Source organism: Coloeus monedula (genome assembly GCF_965178545.1).
Source record: "Coloeus monedula genome assembly, chromosome: 7".
Lineage (NCBI taxonomy): Eukaryota > Metazoa > Chordata > Aves > Passeriformes > Corvidae > Coloeus > Coloeus monedula.
Window position 1 is genome coordinate 745152 of NC_138787.1, and position 22157 is coordinate 767308.

The 22157-nt window shown below is 50.9% G+C and overlaps 1 protein-coding gene across 9 annotated transcripts in view; it reads left to right on the plus strand.

The window, feature by feature from the left end:
• HDAC4 (histone deacetylase 4) overlaps nt 1-22157 on the plus strand; it is a 175171-nt gene that overhangs the window by 76319 nt on the left and 76695 nt on the right. For all 9 annotated transcript variants that reach the window (XM_082285040.1, XM_082285041.1, XM_082285043.1 and 6 more), the window contains one exon: nt 19731-19975. In XM_082285040.1, coding sequence (XP_082141166.1) covers nt 19731-19975 — 245 coding nt within the window. The remainder of the gene's footprint in view (nt 1-19730; nt 19976-22157) is intronic.

Consider the following 22157-nt stretch of genomic DNA (forward strand, 5'->3'; position numbering starts at 1 on the left):
ACAGCTCTGAAGCAGGTCCAGGGAGCTGCCCAAGCAGCAGGGACTTGGGCTCCTGACAGGATCCCGTCCTGGTTCAGACTGGGATGTGTCAGCTCGGGAGCAACATGAGCATTTGTTGTACCCCAGAAGTAGCTCCCCCTCAGAAAGGCTTTCCTTCAGTGTTCAGAATATCCTGATGTATAGTATGGATATACACATGAAGCCCAGGATGGGGGACAAACCCATCCAAACCCCCCAAATTATCATCAAAAGTGAGTTCTAGGAAAAATCATTTTAATGTCACGCCCGGACACTAAGCAGGTTCAACCCTGTCCTCTCGTTGGGTTATTGAAAAGCTGCAGTTCCTTTTGGCAGCAGCCTTGGTCTGGTAATTTTACCACCACTTTAGATGCTCTGGTGTAAGATAAGATTCCCAGAGAAGCTGTGGCTGCCCCTGGATCCCTGGAAGTGTCCAAGGCCAGGCTTGGAGCAGCCTGGGACAGTGGAAGGTGTCCCTGCCCATGGCTGGGGTGGCACTGGATGGGCTTTAAGGTCCCTTCCCACCCAAACCATTCTGGGATTCCAAGGAAGCAGAGAAACTGCAGGTTAGTGCAGCTTAAAGCCTTGAGAGTTAAAATCAGCTCAGCACTACATTTCCTGCGATACCTACGATTTATTAATATGTGTCTTTCATTTCTAGCCCTAAGCCAAATGGACAAACCACAGCTCCTGCAATGAGAAAAGGAGTGTTTCACCTGCTAGAGGCTCTCCTGAAGTGTGCCCAGCTTCAGAGCCATTCCTCAGCAAGGAAAGCCCTGCACAGCCCTTCAGCCAGCTCCCAGGTTTCCACAGGGGATTTGCTGAACTGCTGTGCTTCTATTAAAAGCCCTTTGCATTCAGTGAATTTGGGGTTATTTGTGCAGGAGAGGGAACTGCCACATCCAGAGGTCCTGGGCAGCTCCCTGCAGAGGAGCAGGGAAGTTCAAGCTTCAGAACCTCTTTTCTGAATTATTACTGTCCCCAAACTCATATTTTGTTGGTCACAGGATAATTTAAGGACCCTCTAACTCTGCCTCAGTGCTTTGTGCATGTGCAGGGCTGTATGGAAGAGGGATGAGCTTTTTGGCCACCTCTGCCTCAACTTCAGTGTCCATGTTCCACATGGAATGAAACCACTCCTCTGGCCAGGCTGGAAATCGGAGAATCACAGACTGGTTTGGGTTGGGATGGACCTTGGAGCCCATCTTGTCCCGTGGGCAGGGACACCTTCCACTATCCCAGGCTGCTCCAAGCCCTGTCCAGCCTGGCCTTGGACACTTCCAGGGATGGGCAGTCCTGAACTGATCTTATTTCTGGAGCCCAGAAAGTGCATATCCTGATCCCCGTGGGTTGGGAAGAGCAGGAGCCCACAGCTTCTCAGCTCTGGTTTTGTTGTCTTTTGTCTCAGAAAATGTATTTATCTGTCATGATTTATCTGTCTCCTTTTCTTACCCACGAGGAAATGGTTATCAGTTGGAGGAGCTGGGATGAATTATTAATGATTATCCCTCTTTTAACAGCTGAAAGCAGCACTTAAATGTGAAGCTCGTGAATGCAGTGCTGCTTTCCTGGATGAAAGGCAGGAAAGTTTGCTCTGCTGCAAGCCCCAACTTGCTATTTTTCTTTCTTCTTCCCTCACCTTGCTTAGTTCATGAATTCACACTGAGCAGCTCCGGAATTCACTGGATTCTCTCAGTCCTGACTCTTCACCAAGTGTAATTTTCAAAAATAAGAATTCTCACCGATTCCCTGCCACAGGAAAGGCTGTTTTGTGCTTTTGATTTATATAAAAGCAGGTGGTGAAGGGAAGAGCCTTTGAATGCTAAAACTTTGTGGCTTCTTTGGGAAGGAGGAGATGGCAGGATACGAGCAGGCAGGCATGGAAAGGCTCCTTTCAATGGTTATTCAGGAATTTGTTCCCGTTGCCTCTGGCTTTGCTAAAAATAACAGCACTGTGAGGTGAATGAGGAGTGATAAATGTTTCATGGAAATCGATCATGGGTTGAGGCGTTTCTTGGGGAAGAATTTCTGTGTCTCAGACGGGATCCTGGAGGCGACGCTGCCATGGCTTGTGTGCCGTGTGTGTTTGCACCCCGGCTGTTCCACCTGGATTTGCAAGCTCAAAGAGGTAATCGGGGTGCAACCTTTGTACTGCTGGTTTTATTTCATTTTTAGTCCCTTCTGTTTCTCGAGGTAATGCTTGTCCTGGGGCTGTAGTGGTCCCACACAGCGGTGCTCGATTCCTCTTTTCCATCAGCTTCTCCTGACAGATGGATGCCAGCACTGGCTGGAGGATGAGGATGGGCTGTTCTTTATTTCCAGGGGTTGTGTTTCCTTTGTCTGCCTGCCCTTTTCGTGGCTGTGCCCTGCACTGCAGAGCTCCCCAGGGTGCCTTCTGCCAAAATTAACTGGGGGTACTTTATTGCCGGGGGGGGGGAAAGAGCAGCCACCTGCGTTCCCAGGATTTTAGGAATTCCTCCTCTAGCATGACACACATTTATCAAGATCCTGGAGGCTCTTCCCCAGCGTATATTGATTTTCAGGGCTATATTTGGCTCTGCTTTGTCTTTGGGCAGTGGAGGGAATATCAGGTGAATGCTTTGTGCAGCGATGCCTAAAATACAGCAGCAGTCTCCAGATGGTTCCCTGGGGAATTGCTGATGGTTCATTAAAGAGACCTTTCCTTTGTTGCCCAGAGAAGCTGTGGATTCCCCATCCCTGGAAGTGCCCAGGGTCAGGTTGGATGGGGCTTGGAGCACCCTGGGATAGTGGGAGGTGTCCTTGCCCATGGCAGGGGGTGGAATGAGATGAGCTTTAAGGTCCCTTCCAATCCAAACCATTCCATGATTCTGTGATTAAATATCTCCTCCTTTGGCTTAACTAATATCTTGTGATCTAAACCACTTAATCATCACTACTTTTCCATCTGTTTCTCATTCAAGGAATTGTGTCATATCAGATGATTCATTCATATTTGATTAGGGATTTCATTATAAGCTGGCCTGAAGTTTTTTATGATCTAATGAAAGGCTTTGGATCACTGATTTGGAACTGCAGTTGTAATATGCAGAATAAATGTACTGCACATTCTAATGATACTTTTCCTAGGTGTTTTTTAGAGCTCTGGCAGTTCTGCCAGTGAATTGTGTACATTGAATTTTTTTAAAAGTTTCTGATGAAATGCAGTGATCTTTTCCATTGCAGAGAGGAACTCCCAAGCTACTACCGGACTTCTCCAGGTTGCACTGATTGACCAAACAGAGAAATTTAGATCAAAACTTGCTTTTTTTGACCCATTTGTAGTCCTACTCATAGACAGTCACACTGTAATGATACTAATGATCTTGAGGATCCTGAGTTGTCAGGGCACTGCTTAAGTGACACATGGGAGGATTTTTATTTTCACTGCGGAGTCATCTGCCACCTGTGTGCAAATTACTCCTCAGATTGAGGAAATTACTACAATTTTTTTTTCATCTTTTTTCTAGAGCCAGATGAAGTGGTTGCAATAATGTGTTTTTAAAAATATTAACGGGGCAGAGTTGGAGGCGTTTGCCCAGGGAGTGCTGGGCCTCCAATGATACGGATCAGGCCAGGCTCAGCTGGGGTTTTGTCCCTGTGTCTCTGAAGCCCTTCTCTGACGAGCAGTGGGATTGTCTGTTTGTTTTCTGCTGGCAGAAGGGGCTGAGAAGATGAGCTCTGGGGCTCAGCAGCAGCTTTGGGAAGGTGTTTGTGACGCACTGAGAAGGGGCAGCGAGTGCAGCCAATTCCTGCCCTTCCGCAGTGATCCCGGGAGCTGCTGTGCCTGTCACTTAAATGGGGACTTTCTGAGGGTGCCATCAGACCTGCCCTGTGCCTCAGCCCGGCGTGGGTCGCAGGGGTTTTGCTGAACTGAGCAGCAGAGTTTCGCTGGTAGAGCTCAGCTCAGAGAGCAGCAGGAATTCCCTTCACGGAATGTGCTGAGCCCTCGGACAGGTTCCCGTCACAGACGTGGCTGGCTGAGTCCTGGGCTCCAGCAGCACATGGGCTGGATACCTCCAGCTCCTCAGCAGTCACGGAATCCCAGCATGGTTTGGGGGTTGGGAGGGACCTCAAACCCATCCATCCCATTCCACCCCCTGCCATGGCAGGGACACCTCCCACTGTCCCAGGCTGCTCCCAGCCCCAGTGTCCAGCCTGGCCTTGGGCACTGCCAGGGATCCAGGGGCAGCCACAGCTGCTCTGGGCACCCTGTGCCAGGGCCTCAGCTCCCTCACTGGTAACAATTCCTTCCCAGTATCCCACCTAACCCTGCCCCTCCTTCTGCTTAATGGCTTTATAGTGGGAGCAGGATCTTGGGAGCAGCAGCCAGCTCTGTCCCTGGAACTCAGCCAGACCATGGTGTCCAGGTTGCCTCTCCAGTGGAATTTTGTGTGTGTGTGAGGGCATTTAACCTCACAAATCATGTTTAGGGCTGTAAATCCAGTTCAGATGTTCCAGAGGGAACGGCTCCTTGTCTCCCTGTCCTGCCTTTGATAGTCCATAGGGTCTAAAAAGCTGCCAGCTTTTCCTGGTGGGAAACACCAGGCTCGACCTTCGACCAAATGTTGTGCTGGCACACTACAAGTGGAATATTATCAAAAAAATACCCCTAACCATGGTATCAAATGTCTGATACCGTGCTTGGAGGTATCAAACGTTTTTATAGATGGAATAAATAAAATTCCTTTCACTTTCTGTGTAAATCCCTGATCCAGGGATTTGTATGTACTTGTATATGTACATATATGTGTATATATTTGTATTATGCCTGTATAATCCCTGTCCCAGGGATTTATCATGTCTTGAATTAGTGCTCAGCAGAACTCAGATCCCTCTCCTCCATCCCTGGCTGTGCCTGTAACAAAGTCTCTAAAGCCTCAGGAGTTCAAAGCTCATCGGAGCTGCCGGGTTAGGAGATAACACTGTGGAAAAGGCAGAAGGAAAGGCTTTTGCTAACAAATAAGTAAATAGATGTAAAAAAAAAAAAAAAGAAAAAATCCCTTTGGGGACCTTGAGGACTTTACCTTGGTGACCCCACACTGGCATGGAATAATCCTTAAAACTGCAGAGAAGGAAACTCTAGAATTCTCTGGTGTTTCGTTTCCAGCGTGGCAGCACAGGGGAAGGTTTAACTCCTGTTCAGAGCCTCGATACACGATCTGGCCGTGTCCCACCGCTGATGAGGGATGGGAATGACACGGCAGGGAAGGTGCTGGCTGTGTTGACACGAGTGTCAGGTGTCCTGGGTGAGCAGCCAAGAGACTTCATCTGCTTGCACGTGCAGCCACACGTGCAGCGTGTCCGTAAGGAGCCGCTGCACCTCCATCCGTACGCCGGCCATTAGGGGAACCACCCCCAAAACTGGCGCTTTTTCTGGGTCTGGGAACACGTGGATGAATCCACCCTGCTTTTAACCATCCTCTGCTGTCCCAGGCTGCTCCAAGCCCCAGTGTCCAGCCTGGCCTTGGATGCTTGCAGGGATCCAGGGGCAGCCACAGCTGCTCTGGGCACCCTGTGCCAGGGCCTGCCCACCCTCCCAGGGAAGGATTCCTTCCCAATATCCCACCTAACCCTTCCCTTTATTTCAGGAAGGCACAGGCAGGTGAAGCTGCTCTTCTGCCCTAATCTGAAGGGGATTTCGGTCATTCAAGACACCATTCCCCCCTGCCTTTCCCAAATATTCCCTCGCAGGTGCCAGCCGTACGCTGTCAGGGTCAATAATGTGGAGTTTACTCATATCCCAAGCCCCCCCATTTGTTGGATAATCTCTGTTTTCCCTTTAGTTTCAGCAGGAATTGTGTTCCTTGGTACAGAGGGGCAGCTTTGGAGTTGGGCTGCTGTTTGCTGGGCTGGAAAAGGCTCATTGCAGCAGAGAAGAAGAAAATGCAGTTCCTTGGCAACTTCTCTGCACATCATTGAACCCCCAACAAGTTCCTGCAGCTTGTAAATACTCATATACTCAAATATTCATGGACTTTTGCCAAGCAAAAGGGGTTTTTTGCACTGTTTCTTCTAGCAATACATTCAAGCAATACATTCAAGCAATACGTTCAAGCAATGTTTACTTTTCCTTGTTGCTTTGGAGTTTTTTTTTTTTTCATTTTTAATTTTATTATTTCTTTATTATTATTTTGAAATCATTTGGCCTTCAATGTAGAGATCTGGCTACGTGTTCTAACAAAATTACTGCTGCTGGGCAGGATGCTGGTGCAGGAACTGCACCACGGTCCTGTTCCACAAGAGAAAAATGACTTTTTAAGTGAGGTGCATGAGGTGACAAATAAGTATTAAGAGGTGATTTAAAAATCACCATAACATCAAGACAAATTCTAGTCCTTTCAAAGCAGCTTTAAGGGGGGTTTCAGACAGTCCTGTAGCATGGTGGATATTAAGTTTCTGTGCAGTTTAGAATGTGCTTTACTCTTTATCCCACAAAAGAAGTTCTTGCACAGGATGGGAATTTCAGCCTCTGAGGAGCTGTTCCATAATGCAGGGTGCTGTTTACATCTTGGAATTAAGTACTAACTGCTGGTTGCTATCCAAATGCTGCTTTACACCCGAAATCCCCAGCTGTGCATCTCTGAGTGGATATGGCAGGTATTGAGGACAGGTTTCTGACTTGGAATGAGCAGGTTAAACCCAGCTTAAAGGTGTCAGCTGCTTCATGGATTCAGCACCATCAACACCAGCGTGGGTTCCAAGTGCCCAAGGCCATTTTGGACAAGGCTGGAGCAGCCTGGGATAGTGGGAGGTGTCCCTGGGGGTGGAATGGGATGGGCTTTAAGGTCCCTCCCAACCCAAACCATTCCAGGATCCTTTGCAGTCCATCGCTCCAGGTTCTCCTTTAGCTGTAAACAGATTTAGCCTCCCTGGGCACAGCAGTCTGAAGGAGTGCAGCATTTTAGGGGAAGCTGAACTTGCTTGTTCTTTGAGCCACTGCAAACGCTGATTTTTGAGATGCTGAGCTCCACAAGCAGCAGATACTTTGTCTTACATGTGCTGGCGTCGCTCGTGAGATTATGGTCAAGACAAGGACAAATCCACTACAAAATTCCAAGACCTTACTGAAGAATTTTGTGTTTGCCTTCCCAAGGATCAGCTAGTTGTCACAGTGCTTTCTTTTGTCGCTGTCAGGGTGGCTGGTAAAGCTTCTTCAGGCATCTGAGATGGGCTGGCAGTGAGGGGAGAGGCCTTGCAGTGAAGGATCTCTCCCAGCCCAGGTTTCATTTCCTAATAAACTTCACGTTCTTTTTATATTTACTAAGGTCATTGTAGAATATTGCCAAACTTTTGGGCCTGCAGGAGAGCTGGAGAGGGACTTTTTACAAGGACACTGAGTGGCAGGACAAGGGGGAATGGCTTCTCACTGAGCACCCCCAAGATTTTGCTGCACCCTTTTTCAGGATCCAGGAGTATCCCACGCTTCCACTGGGGTGATACAAACCCAAGCTGCTGCTGGTTCCGACATCTTCCAGTGCGTGTAGGGCCCCGGGGATTTCAGAGACAGCACTTTCCTTAAGCAGAAATCAAGGCAGATGGTAGAACCGAGTGACCTACAAAATATAACCGGTTTTCTCACCACAAATGTACAGTACAAACAAGTGTACTGTCACCTAAAAATACCGAGATGGCGTTTCTGACAGAGTGATGATCGTACGGGGAAGTCAAAGTTTGGGTGAGGTCAGGAATGAATCCTGCATCCTCCAAGAACACACTGGTGATCAAACTGACTGCAGCGAGCTTCAGCCTCTTGTTTCTTCCTCCTTGGGGCTTGGTTTGCTCGGGTTTGTCTGGTTCTATTGGATCTGTGAATTCGGTTATTGCCTAAAGCTGCCTGTGCTGATGTGAACACCTCAGTGTCTTGTGGCCAACAGCACTGGCTGGGACAGTTTGTGTTCTTTTCCTCTGAAAATGTGGCCCAACTTCCTTTCTAAATAACGCTCTTCATCTGCCAGCTGTGGGCTTTTCTATCTGTCCCTCATGAATCCATCCTCACAAAGGACAGAATCATGGAATCAGCGAGACTGGGAAAGACCTCCTGAGTTCAGGAGGTCCAGCACTGCCACCACTAAGCCATGGCCCCAAGTGCCACATCCACACGGCTCTGGAACGCTTCCAGGGGCGGTGGCTCCACCACTGCCCTGGGCAGCCCATTCCAAGGCCTGACCATCCTTTCAGGGAAGAAATTTCTCCTAATTCCTCCTCTGAAGGCCGTTCCCTCTCCTCCTGTCCCTGTTCCTGGGAACAGAGCCCGATTTCCCCCCCGGCTGCCCCCTCCTGTCAGGGACTTGTGCAGAGCCACAAGGTCCCCCCTGAGCCTCCTTTGCTCCAGGCTGAGCCCCTTTCTCAGCTCCCTCAGGAATTCTCCAGCCCCTTCCCAGCTCTGCTCCCTGCCCTGGCCATGCTCCAGCCCCTCAGGGTCCAGCTCCTGCAGCTTCATCCCTCCCTCATTTTTCAAGCATCGCTTCTGGACCCTGAATCCTTATGAAATCTCCCAGGGCTTGGGATCAGTGGCCAGGAGCTGGTGCTGTCTCACGGTCCCCGCCAAAGCCGGGCTCTCTGCAGTTGAAGGCCACTGCCATGAGCGAAGCAAACTTGAGGCAAATGGGCTGTGAAGTGGAAACATGGGAACGAAACCAGGCGAAATCAGGGGAGGATTAGGCTGTGGTGGTTTAAGGCAGCTTTATTTCGGGATGGAAACACTGACGCAGGATTTAACGCACTTGGAGTTTGGCTCGTTATCTCCCTCGTTCAGAGGGCTGGTCTGACACAGGCGTGTGCAGGAATCCATCTCCCTGCAGACCTTTCTATATGCAAAAAAATGGTAATAATGGCATTTTGGAAATGCTGTTCCCCGTGTTGGCTCCTTGGGCTGACCAGCTGGGAGAGCAGGGGGGCTCTCGTAGGCGTCGCGTCCCGTGGGCTTCTGGAATGTTGGGAGATGCTCTGGCATTCATGTAGCAAACATGGATACAGCAACCTGGGCTAGTGCAAGGTGTCCCTGCCCACGGGACAAGCCCCATCCAACCCTGGACACTGCCAGTGATCCAGGGGCAGCCACAGCTGCTCTGGGCAGCATTGTCACTCACGGTGTTCTGTTCTACGTGTGTTTCAGCTGGTCTGGCTTTCCCTGCAAGGACTTGTTTCTGTAACCTTTAGGAGGAATGGGCTCCCAAACTTGAGGGATGAACCTGTAGAGCGCAGAGCTTCCTTAAAGTGGCCTGAAAATCAAATGCAGTTAATGCTGTTAAGATGCAGTTAAGATGTGGTTTGCTTGGTGGAGGAGGGATTATCTGTGTGTTGGGATCAAGCAGGAGTTTTGTCTAAAGAAGGTTTTGGTAGTGATTATCTGTTTTCTTTGGCGCCTCTTTACACAGTGTCTTAGCCAGGAATGTTGAAGCGAATCTGAATGTCCCATTTCCATCACTTATTGCTAATACCCAGGGTGTGCAGTGCTTCAGGGAGGCAGCAGATAAGCCACTGCCATCTCTGCTTGCCTCCAGATACCACTGAACCAGATTTAACCTCCTTAGACTTGCTTTCAGACGCCTTCCTCTCCAGCTTGCCTCCTGCGGTTGTCCCTCAGCTGCTGCCTGGATGTCCTTTTTATCTCTTCCTTCCAACCTTCCGAATGCCTTTTGTCCGGGGCGTCCTCCTAAGCCTGGCTTGGCTGAATCCCTGAACCCTCTTCAGCTCCTTCCCCGAGTCGTTTCTCTTTTTCCGAGTGCTCTGAAAAGTGAGTCACTGTTATTTTGGGTACGTATAGGAGCTCCGTCCTTATATAGATATTTTATGTCTCTCACCTTCGGGCTTCTCACAGCATCCTGTTTCTTTTTGTGGAAGGACCAGGCTGCAGTCAACTCCTTGGCAGGGGAGTTTGGTGCCTGAACGTAGCTGGAGCAGAGTTGTAGCCTCCCACTGAAAGAGGCAGGCACCATTTAATTTGCCAGCATCCCTAAACCCTGTATTAGGTCCAAGTTTCACAGCTGAAATGGCATTTTTAAGCCAGATAATCCAGAATTTATCGGAATTTCTGAGGGAGGACTTGCTCCCCTCTTGCTGTGGTTGTAGTAGACGCAGTGTAGGTGTATTGTGGTTTGGGAAGCTGCTTGACACTCTCAGCAGGCGACCACCCAGCTCAGAGCTTTTAATAAAAGAAACGAGAGCTTTGAGTCCAGAAGCTTCTGGGGACAAAAGGAAGCTTTTTGTCCATTCACAGAGGTGTTCATCACTGCACTGTTCCTTCCTTGGGAAGGCCAGTTTAAAATGAGTTGGAAAACAGCATTCAGAGAGGCATGGGATCATGGAATGGGCTGGGTTGGAACGGACCTTAAAGAGCATCTGGTGCCTCTCCCTTGCCACGGGCAGGGACACCTCCCACTGTCCCAGGCTGCTCCCAGCCCCAGTGTCCAGCCTGGCCTTGGGCACTGCCAGGGATCCAGGGGCAGCCCCAGCTGCTCTGGGCACCCTGTGCCAGGGCCTCCCCACCCTCACAGGGAACAATTCCTTCCCAAGATCCCATCCATCCCTGCCCTCTGGCAGTGGGAAGCCATTCCCTGTGTCCTGTCCCTCCATGCCTTGTCCCCAGTCCCTCTGCAGCTCTCCTGGAGCCCCTTTAGGCCCTGCAAGGGGCTCTGAGCTCTCCCTGGAGCCTTCCCTTGTCCAGGTGAGCACCCCCAGCTCTCCCAGCCTGGCTCCAGGGCATCCTCTGCACTTTTTCCAGCAGCTTCACATCCTTCTTATGCTGGGGTTTCCAGGGCTGGAGGCAGCTCTGCAGGTGGGCTCTTGCCAGAGTAGAGATGGAGAATCCCTGTGAGATTCCTTGTGGGAAACACCTAAATCTCTTTATAACCACACCTGGATTTAACCTGTTGTCATGTTAAAACTCACCTTAAAGCCGATCCCTGGGTGGCTCTGGCTCTGTTGGAGGAGCAGCACCTGGCTGGCTCTGCTGAAGGAAAATGCAGTTCCCTGGCCACAGGCTGGGCAGACACTCAGCAGAAGCTGCACTGGGGTTTTGTGCCGTGTCTAAAAGGCCACCTGATGTCAGTGGTTTGGGCATGAATGCCAAGGGAGAGCTCGGTTTGAGGAGAGCCGTGACGTGGGGAAGCCTTGTCATGCGTGGATCACTGCTGGCACGGGGAATGCAGGGAACTCTGCCCTGTCCTTTAGGATTTGGGTAGCAGGATTGTGGGTTTTCATGTGCTCAGTTCCTCTGGTGGGTCTTGGGAAAAAATAAAGGAAAATTTTTTAAGGAAAAAGGGAAGTTTTTAAAGAGAAGTCTTAACTCAGCTGTGTGTTTTGGTGTGTGCATCCAGGCACGGCAAGCCCTGCCTGTTCCTCCAGAATAAAAAGGTGCTTTAGTGCCATTTCTCTGTGCTGTCCTGGGGTTTGAGTGGCTGGAGGTTACTTGAATTTCTCTGGGAAACTGCCTGTGTTTGACAGTCTCTTAAAAGACTTTTTTTTGTGTTTTCATGTGTGTCTTCATTGCACTGAATGGACACCAAGTAGCATCCTGGTCCTAGCACAGCTGATACCTGAGAACACCCATTATCTGGAAGTAAAGCCCTTCCAGAAGGGGCTACAGGAAGCTGTGGGCTACTTGCCCATGTGGATGGGCTTCTCTTTCACCCGTCTGGATTTCTACTCAAAACTGCAGCCTTTGAGCAATCTACGAGTTCTCAAGAGCTGTGGAATAGCTTTCCTGTTACAATTTGTTGTTTAGCTGCTCCTTTTGCTGCTTTTACTTTATTTCTGCCGTGATGGAGGTTGTGGCATTGCACATTTTGGGGCTTCTTGGACAGCTGGGAGTCCCTTGGCTGGTAACAGAAGGTAGCTCACTGTCCTGGTAGTAATAACCATTTGTTTGCTGTATTTGAAATACAGTGGGACAGGTAATTCCTCAGAATTTTGTTTCACCTTCTCTTTTGACAAAGGGGAATGGCCTTAAGCTGAGGGAGGGCAGGGCTGGATGGGGTATTGGGAAGGAATTGTTCCCTGGGAGGGTGGGCAGGCCCTGGCACAGGGTGCCCAGAGCAGCTGTGGCTGCCCCTGGATCCCTGGCAGTGCCCAAGGCCAGGCTGGACACTGGGGCTTGGAGCAGCCTGGGACAGTGGGAGGTGTCCCATGGCGGGGGGTTGGAATAGGATGGGCTTTAAGAACCCAAACCATGCTGTGCCACTGGCTCATCAGTGGCTTTATTCCTGCTATTGGAGGGGTCACCCCTTTGGAGGCTCCAGGGAAAACTCCCAAAGACCTGGTGAGAATGTCCAGGTGTTTGTCCAACCCCACCTTCCCTGGGCATCCCTCAACTCCCCCATGCTGATCCAACAAGGTGGATTATTCGTTTTTCTCATGGGAGGTTTTTCATGTATAATCTTGGGATGAGACTTTCTGGCTCCTGCTGGATCTCTTCCATGTTTAATTCTCTTCTCCAAAGCGTCATTTTCCCTTGAAGGAAGCTCAGAGTGAGTTTAGAGAGAGGCATGTGGGAAGTCCACGTGGGTTTGTCTCTACAGAAGTGCAGCTGAGCTTCCTTCAACTCTGCTTTTTGTCCTGGGGATGTGCTGAGGGGAGAAGTTTCCTGTTCTGAAACCAAGACAGATCCATCAAAGAGGTTCAGTTGCTGGGTAATGCCTGAGGCAAAGAGGCAGGTGAAATTACATTCCCAGGAATCACAGAATCCCAGCATGGTTTGGGTTGGAAGGAACTTTAAACATCATCCAGTGCCACCCCTGCCATGGGCAGGGACACCTCGCACTGTCCCAGGCTGCTCCAAGCCCCAATGTCCAGCCTGGCCTTGGGCACTGCCAGGGATCCAGGGGCTGCCACAGCTTCCTGAGCTTTTTGAGAAGAGCTATACATTTCTTTTTGTTGTTTTCTGGTTTATTATTTATTATTTATTATTTATTTAGCACCTTTTTTTTTTTTTTTTAATGGAAACTCAAGTGGGTTTTGCTTACCCACTCCGTGCAAGGAAACTGTGGCAGGAGAGGTTTCCCACAATTGTATGAAGTTTGAAATGAGAAATAGTCCGAGCCGACTCCTTCCATTCCATTATCTTTAATTTCACAGAAAGCTCTGGCTCCATCCAAGACACTCATTTGTTAGAGATGTCACTGATGAAACCAGCAAGGAGATGAAGTGGGATAATGGTTGAAAAGGAGGTGGAGAAGCTGGTGTGTCTCCTTTGGAGCTGCTCTGTCCTGCACAGGCTCATCTGCTGGAGACATCTCTGTTGGAGGCGTCTGTGCCATCAAGGGTTTGGAGCTGGCCTTGAACTCTCCACATTCTCATTAAGGAAATACCCCTGGATATTTATCCATGGAAGTTTATAATTTTCCAAACTCTGATGTCCTGCTCTGAGGCGAGAGGGGCTGGAACGAGATCCCTTCCAGCCCAAACCATTCTGGGATTCCTTGCAAACTCTGGAAAATGTGGTTTTCTGTCTGTTGTGTTTGTAGCTTGGTGGGTGTTCTTTTTCTTCAAGAGAAGAGACTTTTTTTTTAATGCTTCAGATCTAAGATGGAGACAGTAGGATAAGTGGTCTGCTCTTCAAGTTTTGGCTTCCTTGTCATCATGACCGAAATCTCCATGCAGGTTCCTGATAAACTCTAATGAGGTCCGTTCAGGGGAGGAATTGGGCTCGGAAAAGCCGGGGACGATGGAAATCCCGAATCTCTGCGCCCTTATTGTGTCTGCAGGTCTCGGTAGTAATCAGGGAGAAGTTTTCCTTGCGATGAATGAGAGAGTGACATTTAAAGCTCCATCTGTTGCCTGCAGAGCGCTGCCTCGCGATGTGTTTCCATGGCTGATGGGATGATTAATTTCGGTTCCCATTCACAGAGCAGGGAACACTCCCCGAGCAGGGAGTGACTCCAGCTCGCTGAACTGCAGCGTGCGTGGAGCTCGTAGGAAACCTCCGCTGCTGTTTACTCCCAGTCTGTGCTCCCAGACAGGATCCAGGCCACCCACCTGGGCTGTCCAAACATTCCCGGGGTGCTGACCTGCCTTTGGCTCTAGCTGGGCTGTGATGCTCAAGCTTGTTGGCTGATTCCAACCCAGAATACCCTCCCCATGTCCTTGGAAATGGCATAACAGAGGTAAGAATTCAGTGGGACAGAAGTAACCACTTCCTCCTACTGTCCCACCTGGCAGGGATTTGGAACCGGGTGATTTTAAGGTTCCTTCCAACCCAGGCCATCCCATAATTCTGTGACAGTCTTTTAGTTTGCCCTGGTGTGGTGTGGATCCGCGGAGGAGCAGGGCAGGAGTCTGCCCTCATCCTGTCCCTGCATGCTGCTCGGGATGTGCTCCAGAGGATGTTGGTGTCCTGCCGTGACCTGCTCCCACCAGCTGCTCTGGGACAAGCCCAGCTCGGCACAATCTTGTCCAGAGAATAAATTGAGTGAAGCTGGTAATGCGTTGTTTCCCCCCTCCTGTATTAATTTCTCCCTGTGTGTGGGACATGCCCCGTGCTGGAGATGGAACCAGCTCCGGGGCTGCTGTGCCGCGGCTTCGTTCCGCTTCCCCACCGAGGCCGCTGCTTTTATCCCGGCACTGCAGTCACATACTGCAGTAGCTCCGTGCTATTTATAGCTCTGATCTCACCGTCTCACAGTGTTTTGGGGAGTTTTGACAATTTGGGAAAGGGGAGCCCCGCTGGAAAAGGATCCCTGGGTTGGCCGGGTGGCGGAGGGGATCCCGGTGTTCCGGCCACTGCCGGGGGGGATGGATTTAATTCACAGTAATCCAGTGATGCTCGACTGACACACATCTTCCTGCCAGAATAAACCACCTCAAGTGCTCCCTTGGCTGTGCTCGGAGTCAGCAGTAGCCGCTCGCCTCCCTTTCCAGGCTGATTCCGAGCAAAACTGGGGTGGTGGGTTATAGGAACGGTGTTCCGAGGATTCGGAGCCAGCGTCACTCTCCCCACATGCCCAAGTCATTCCTGCAGGCAGCAGCTTGGTGTTTAAATGTCTTTAAACTGTTGCTGGACACCAGGAACAGCCCTGAAGAATAAAGTCAGGGAATAAACACACAATTTTCTTGCTTTTCCCCGGGGATGGAAGGGCTGGGAATAATGCTGAGAGGGGGAGATCCATGCACACGCTTCCCGAGCGTCCCGCTGGGTGGTTCAGTGGGATGGGCATGATCCGACGGCAGCAGCCAAGAGTTTGGGATACTGAGCACATCCTCTGGCTTTGTGTTTGCTTTCTGTGGGTGCCCAAAGGCTGACGTGCTGCTCCTGGCAGAGCCTGGCCCGAGGGCACGGCTGGCACAGTGGTAATTAAGCAGCAAACTCATTAGCTGGGAATAAAGCCCCGGCCTGGAAAGGATGGGAAAGGTGGAGAAACTGAGTCCACGGGCTCTGGAAAGCCCTGGCTGGGGAAGGTCAGCCACAGCCAGCCCCAGGAACATCTCATTCCTGGTGGGCAGCAATCTGGGAGGGCACCAAGCACTGGAGAGTCACCGGAGGAGCTGGAATGCTCTTTCCTTGGGATTTTGGGAATCTCCCAGGCTCACTCTGTCATGGGCAGGTGGGATGTGTCCTGGAGAGGGAGCTGCTTTCTTCCTCCAGCCTTGCCCTGACTCTCATCCCCAGGGTTTTGCAGCAGATTTGGGGAGGTTGATGGGATTTTTTCCCTTCTCCAAAGGGAATTGCCGGAGGAAGAAGAGCTGGGAAGGAGCTGTTTGTGTTCAGCGGGACTCGCTCTGTGCCGGAGGGAGGGAGAGCTCAGGGAAAGCATTTCCTGCACTTTCCCTTTGAAGGTGATGTTGGGTTTCAAATGGGAGAGGCAGTTTTCTGTGCTGCTTAAATTTAAATTATTAAAAAAAAAAATAGAAGAACAAGTTAAAAAAAAAAAAAAAGGAAAGGAAAGAGTAATTTTGGCAACAGCATTTGGTTTAAAAAAACTCCAGTTTGATGTCTAGTGGAAAGTGTCCCTGCCCATGGCAGGGGGCTGGAATGTGATGGTCTCTAAGGTCCCTTCCAACAAAACCCCTCTGTGGTTCTGTGATTCTGTGAATATTTTTTGAATTAACCTTAAGTGAAGGTTATGCTGAAACAAGGTTTGAATTTAAACATTCGTTTGGTGCCTCTCATACTGAATTTTTGGTTTAACATTTTAGTGTGTTCCAGGATTCAATCCTGTATTTCCATCCTTTAAAGACCAGCATGAAAAGGCTGTATCAGAGAAGGGGAAGGAAATTCAATTATAGATGTTAGTTTTATTGAAAAGTCTATTCACAGGTTTAGTGTCACCTTCCCCTAATCCCTTCCAAAACACTCAGGATTTACGGAGAAGTTTATTTCCATTTTGGAGCGTGGAAGAATCTCAAGGTACAACTTCCCTGATAATGTCTTATCTACAGCCTTCGTGTGAAACATTTTTGATTTTTCCAGTGGAGCCAGGCTGGGACAGCTGGGAATGTTCACCAGGAGAGGAGAAGGCTCCAGGGAGAGCTCAGAGCCCCTTCCAGGGCCTAAAGGGGCTCCAGGAGAGCTGCAGAGGGACTGGGGATGGAGGGACAGGACACAGGGAATGGCTTCCCACTGCCAGAGGGCAGGGCTGGATGGGATATTGGGCAGGAATTTTTCCCTGGGAGGGTGGAAGGGGCTGGGATGGATTTCCCAGAGAAGCTGTGGCTGCCCCTGGATCCCTGGCAGTGTCCAAGGCCAGGCTGGACACTGGGGCTTGGAGCAGCCTGGGACAGTGGAAAGTGCCCCCATGGCAGGGGTGGCACTGGAGGGGCTTTAAGATCCCTTCCAGCCCAGACCATTCTGATTCCATGATTAAATACTTTTGTGGGACGTGCACTTTGCTTGCAGGTTGGGGATTGTCGCTTCATTTCCCCATTTTGGGTTATTCCCCTCAGTGTGTCACAGACAAGCTGGGAGGTGTCGAATTTCCAGTCTCCATCAGCAGCCGAGGGGGACTGAAGTGCTTTAGGTCTTAATTAACGGGCAGCATGCAAGCAGGCTTTGATGTACAGCCATGTTTTATTTATTTGGGAAGGGAAACACCAGCAGAGTGGTTCCAACTCAGTATAAAAAATCATCGTAACATGACCGTGGAATCAAAATCAGGCTAACTTGACCACAGGGAGGAAATAATTCCCTATATGCCAAGGGTGGCGGGGGAAAAAAAAATGAAAAAATTAACGTTTCTCTGTTCCTGCAGGGAAGAAAAAGAAGCAGGGAGAGACCGTGAGATAGTTTATTATTCATAATCGGGATCTTGTCTCCTAATTCCCGGCTTTGGCATTTCTCATCCCGGCCCTGAATGTCGTCTTTGTGCCCTGGCTCACGTCACGGCTGCGATTGTGCTGGTGCGTTCTCAGCGCAGAGCCTGGAGCAGCGATTCCGAGTGTCCCGGCAAGCGCTGCCCGCAGCCCAGGCCGTGTTTGTTGTGGGGCACGGAGGGCTGGCTGCTCCCGGCGGGCCAAACAGGGGCTTGTTTGGAGCCTGAAATAGTCGGGAGTCGGGGATGACACAGCTCTGCCGGAGCCCTGAATGGGAATTGTGCTCCCCGTCCCTGCGGCTGTGGGGGGATGAGTCCCTTTGGATGGGAAATGGGAGGTTGGTCAAGTTCTCTCAGGAGTGTTTTCTGGCGGGGAACAGCAACTTCAGGCACTTCTTAGGGAGTAAAGCAGGAGGAATGGATCTCAGGGCACGCTCACGAGCGGCAGGGTGTTCCTTCTGCCTGAAACTGGACTGATTTTTGCGCGCTTCGGAGGGTTGGGGGTGTTCCCTTGGAGAAGAGAAGGATTCGAGGACACCTTAGAGCCTCTTCCAGGGCCTAAAGGGGCTCCAGGACAGCTGGAGAGGGACTGGGGACAAGGCATGGAGGGACAGGACAAGGGGAACACATGGGGTCCCAGAATGGTTTGGGTTGGAAGGGACCTTAAAGCCCATCCCATTCCACCCCTTGCCATGGGTAGGGACACTTTCCACTATCCCAGGGTGCTCCAAGCCCCAATGTCCAGCCTGGCCTTGGACACTGCCAGGGATCCAGGGGCAGCCCCAGCTGCTCTGGGCACCCTGTGCCAGGGCCTGCCCACCCTCCCAGGGAACAATTCCTGCCCAATATCCCATCCATCCCTGCCCTCTGGCACTGGGAAGCCATTCCCTGTGTCCTGTCCCTCCATGCCTTGTCCCCAGTCCCTCTGCAGCTCTCCTGGAGCCCCTTTAGGCCCTGCAAGGGGCTCTGAGCTCTCCCTGGAGCCCTCAAACACACTGTTGACGTGAGTTAGAGCAGTTATCTGTAGGTGAGAGTGTGCTGCTCTCCCCAGAATCCCTGGCTGTGGCTCGGGAATCCATGGCAAGGAATCCTTGCTCTGGTCCTGCGGGGGAGAGAGGGGAGCAGAGAAAAGGCCACAGGAAGGAAAACAATAGGGAAGTGGAGGGAAGAGCTTGTGGGTTGAAAAATAGCAACACTTCCAGTAATGTGACCTTTTGCTGAAAATGTTTCCATCAAAAAAAGAAAGTCTCCTCCTCCTTCTCCTCCTCCCTGGCCGAGCCGGGTGCAGGGAGGGGTGAACACGCTCCTGGACCTCTGCTCCACGAGAGTGTTTGGGAAAAACCCTATGAAAACTCTTTCCCCTGGGATGGGTAAGATTAATGTCCTGATGGAGGATGTGGAGAAAAAAACCCCCACCTTTATTTTCCAGTTGTGCTGAAGCCCAGCGTTTCTGAGGGATTAGCCTGTTACCCTGTAACTGGTGTTCATTCACAGCTCTCAGCAGAGTTATTGAGGGATTGCCCCGGAGAGAGACAGCAAATGTTGCAAATACAGAATACCTGTGAAAGGCAGAATTGTCATGCAGGTGAAATTTAGAAGATTTTTAGTCATTCATGGGGTAGGAGTAATTTCATTTTTTAGGAGATACAAGCTGAGTTCAGTTGTTGCAAAGGGGGAATGGCTTGCCACTGCCAGAGGGCAGGGTTACGTTGGGTATTGGGATTGGGAGGGAATTCTTCCCTGTGAGGGTGGCGAGGCCCTGGCACAGGGTGCCCAGAGCAGCTGTGGCTGCCCCTGGATCCCTGGCAGTGCCCAAGGCCAGGCTGGACATTGGGGCTTGGAGCAGCCTGGGACAGTGGGAGGTGTCCCTCCCCATGGCAGGGGTGGGGCTGGATGGGCTTTAAGGTCCTTCCCAAGCTAAACCAGTTTGGGATTTATCACCCAACACATCGTGGTTTTCTGCATAAATTTCTTGAAATGAGAGCCTCATGTTCCTGACCAGGAACATCAGCTCATCCATCACGAGTCAAGATGAATCCTTTCTGTGAAGTCCTGGAATAATCTTTATCCTCCTTATTTCCAGTGGTGCTGGACGGGTGGAACAGAGGTGTGTGTGTGTTTTGAAGGCACAGATGGGTCACACGTGGTGCTCTTTGCTTGTAGCAAACACACGGGTTTGTGGGAGGTGGTGCCTGGAGGAAAACTCGTTGATCCCTGAATTCCTGTAGGCCTTGGCTACCAGTAAAGGAGCGGTGTGAGTTTCATGGTGCTGCCCTTGGCTCAGTCCATGGTTCCTCGGGGCTGGGTGAGGACCCCACTGAGCCGTGCCCTTGTTTCCCCCGTAGCTGACGCGAGCACAGCGCTGTCCTTGGTTCAGCCCATGGTTCCTCAAGGTTCCTTTGCTGGATGAGGACCCCACTGAGCCCTGCCCTTGTGTTCTCCCCGCAGTTGACGTGAGCACAGCGCTGCCCTTGCAAGTGGCGCCGAGCTCGGTGCCCATGGACCTGCGGCTGGACCACCAGTTCTCCATGCCGGTGACGGAGCCCACGCTGCGCGAGCAGCAGCTGCAGCAGGAGCTGCTGGCCCTCAAGCAGAAGCAGCAGATCCAGAGGCAGATCCTGATCGCCGAGTTCCAGCGGCAGCACGAGCAGCTCTCCCGGCAGCACGAGGCGCAGCTGCACGAGCACATCAAGGTAAGGGCGGCCGGGGACCAGGACGCTGTGGGATTGTTGAGGTTGGAAAAGTGCTCCAAGATCGTGGAGCCCAGCCACCACCCCAGCACCACCACCACGCTGCATCCCACACACCTTCGGAGCAATTCCAGGTGGTGACTCCACCACTGCCCTGAGGAACCTGTTCCAATGCCTGGCCACCGTTTCAGGGAAGATGTTTTCCCTGATCTCCAACCTAAACTTTCCCCAGCACAGCTCGACACCGTTTCCTCTTGTCCTGTCCCTTGCTCTCCACCCTCCTGTCAGGGAGTTGTGCAGAGCCACAAGGTCCCCCCTGAGCCTTCTTTTCTCCAGGCTGAGCCCCTTTCCCTGCTCAGCTGCTCCCGGCGCTCCAGACCCTTCCCCAGCTCCGTTCCCTTCCCTGGACACAAAAAAATGCCCCAAGCTGGGATGTTCCAGTGGAACTGAGCCCCGCAGGAGGTTACCTGTTCCTGTGGCCACACATTTGGGAGTGGAGTGGCACGGGAACTCCTCGCTGCACATTTGCCATCAGCACAAGGTGCACAGCGAGTGTGTGGACCGTGGTGGGAGTGCGGGAGCAGGGAATGCAGAGGCAGTGCCTGAGGGTGGGTCTGCACGCACAGAGTTAGGCACCAGGCAGGTGCTGTGCCCTGCGTGGGACAGGGAGGGAACACCAGGCAGGGTCAGCAGGCAGTCCAGTTTGGAAGATGGCTGTGGCAGAGTGAAAACAGGAGACATTATATAAATATTTCCCAGTGCTGGACTATTGCTATGGCAACGTAAGCTTTCCGAATTGCTAATAGGCTCCTTTTTTCAAAGGGGGATTAGTGCTGCACATGGTAAATAGCCTTAATGTAATATTGAAAAGCAACCTCGATTCAACCTTATATAACTTTCATTTTAATACAGAAAGCATGTCAGAGTGGGGAAGATGGGATTAAAAGTTAATGGGGTGTTATTTACAGACTTCTCAGTACAGAGAGGAGCTGGAGTTTGTAAGAGGTGCCCCTGTTTGAGGCTGGATTAGCAGCAAATGCCCCTGTCCCTGGGTGAGTCCTCTGTGCTGTCACCAGGGCAGAGGTGAGGAGGTGCCTGGGTGTAGCTGTGTTTATACATGGATGCATAATGTAGGCATCTCTGGGGGCATGTGTGGAATGTTGGTGTATCCCCACGTTCATCCACAGCTGGTGCAAGCACTCGGGGTGCAGGGGGGGGGGAAGGATGGGGAACTCCTGTGGCAAATATTTGCATTCTTCCCTTCTAATTGCCCGTGCCTGTAGTTATTTGTCTATGAAAAATCAGGCCGGCCCGTTCCCATTTAATGGCCAGGCTCAAAGCTGATAGGAACATATTTACCCTCATTTGTGGTAAAGCTCTGACTGCCTCTGCTCAAAATCTGTGTTAGGAGGAAGCTGGGCTCTAATTTTGAGAGGCCACAGTGTATCCAGCCATGAAGCTCTTCATCTCGTGTGTAAGCCTGGCTAAACGAGAGCCTTAAAATAGGGATGATATAATCCTGTGCAGAAGGGTGGCCTGCAAGGTGATCTCTGAGAGTAGGAAGTGTGTCCGTGGGACCCGAGTTGCTTTAAAAATCAAACAGCCCCTTGTTGAAATAAACACTGCGATGCCTCACAGAGGAAATAACCCCACACCCTGCCCCAGCGTGTGGCTGTGGTGTGTTTTCTCTGGGGAAATGTCCTGCCTGTCTCCGTGTGAAGAAGCCAACCCACATTTAGGTGACTCTTACAACTGGCAGCTGTGTTAAGTCCAGTGGCTCTGAGTGCAGGGAAGCAATTATTGTGCCCAGAGAATTAAAATATATAACTTTAAATTTGGGCTCGGAGCTGCCCAGCTCCTTTGTGGCTCATGAAGAAAGCAGGGTGGGGATGTTAAAGCGAATAAAACCCATTTATCTTCTTCAGGAGAAGCGCTTGAACTGTGAAACCTGGTATAGAAATAGTCCTGAGTGAAGATGCAGAGCTCTTTTTGGAGAAATTTAGTCGGTTTTTTGGGTTTTTTTAATCGCATGTCCACACAGGTGTGAACACCCCCATGGCAGGGGTTGGGAATGGGATGAGCTTTAGGCTCCCTCCCAGTCCAAACCATTCTGTGATTCTATGGTAATGTTAAACCTGCAATTGCTTTGGAAACTGCTTCTGTGAAGGAGGAAGAATTTCTGCAT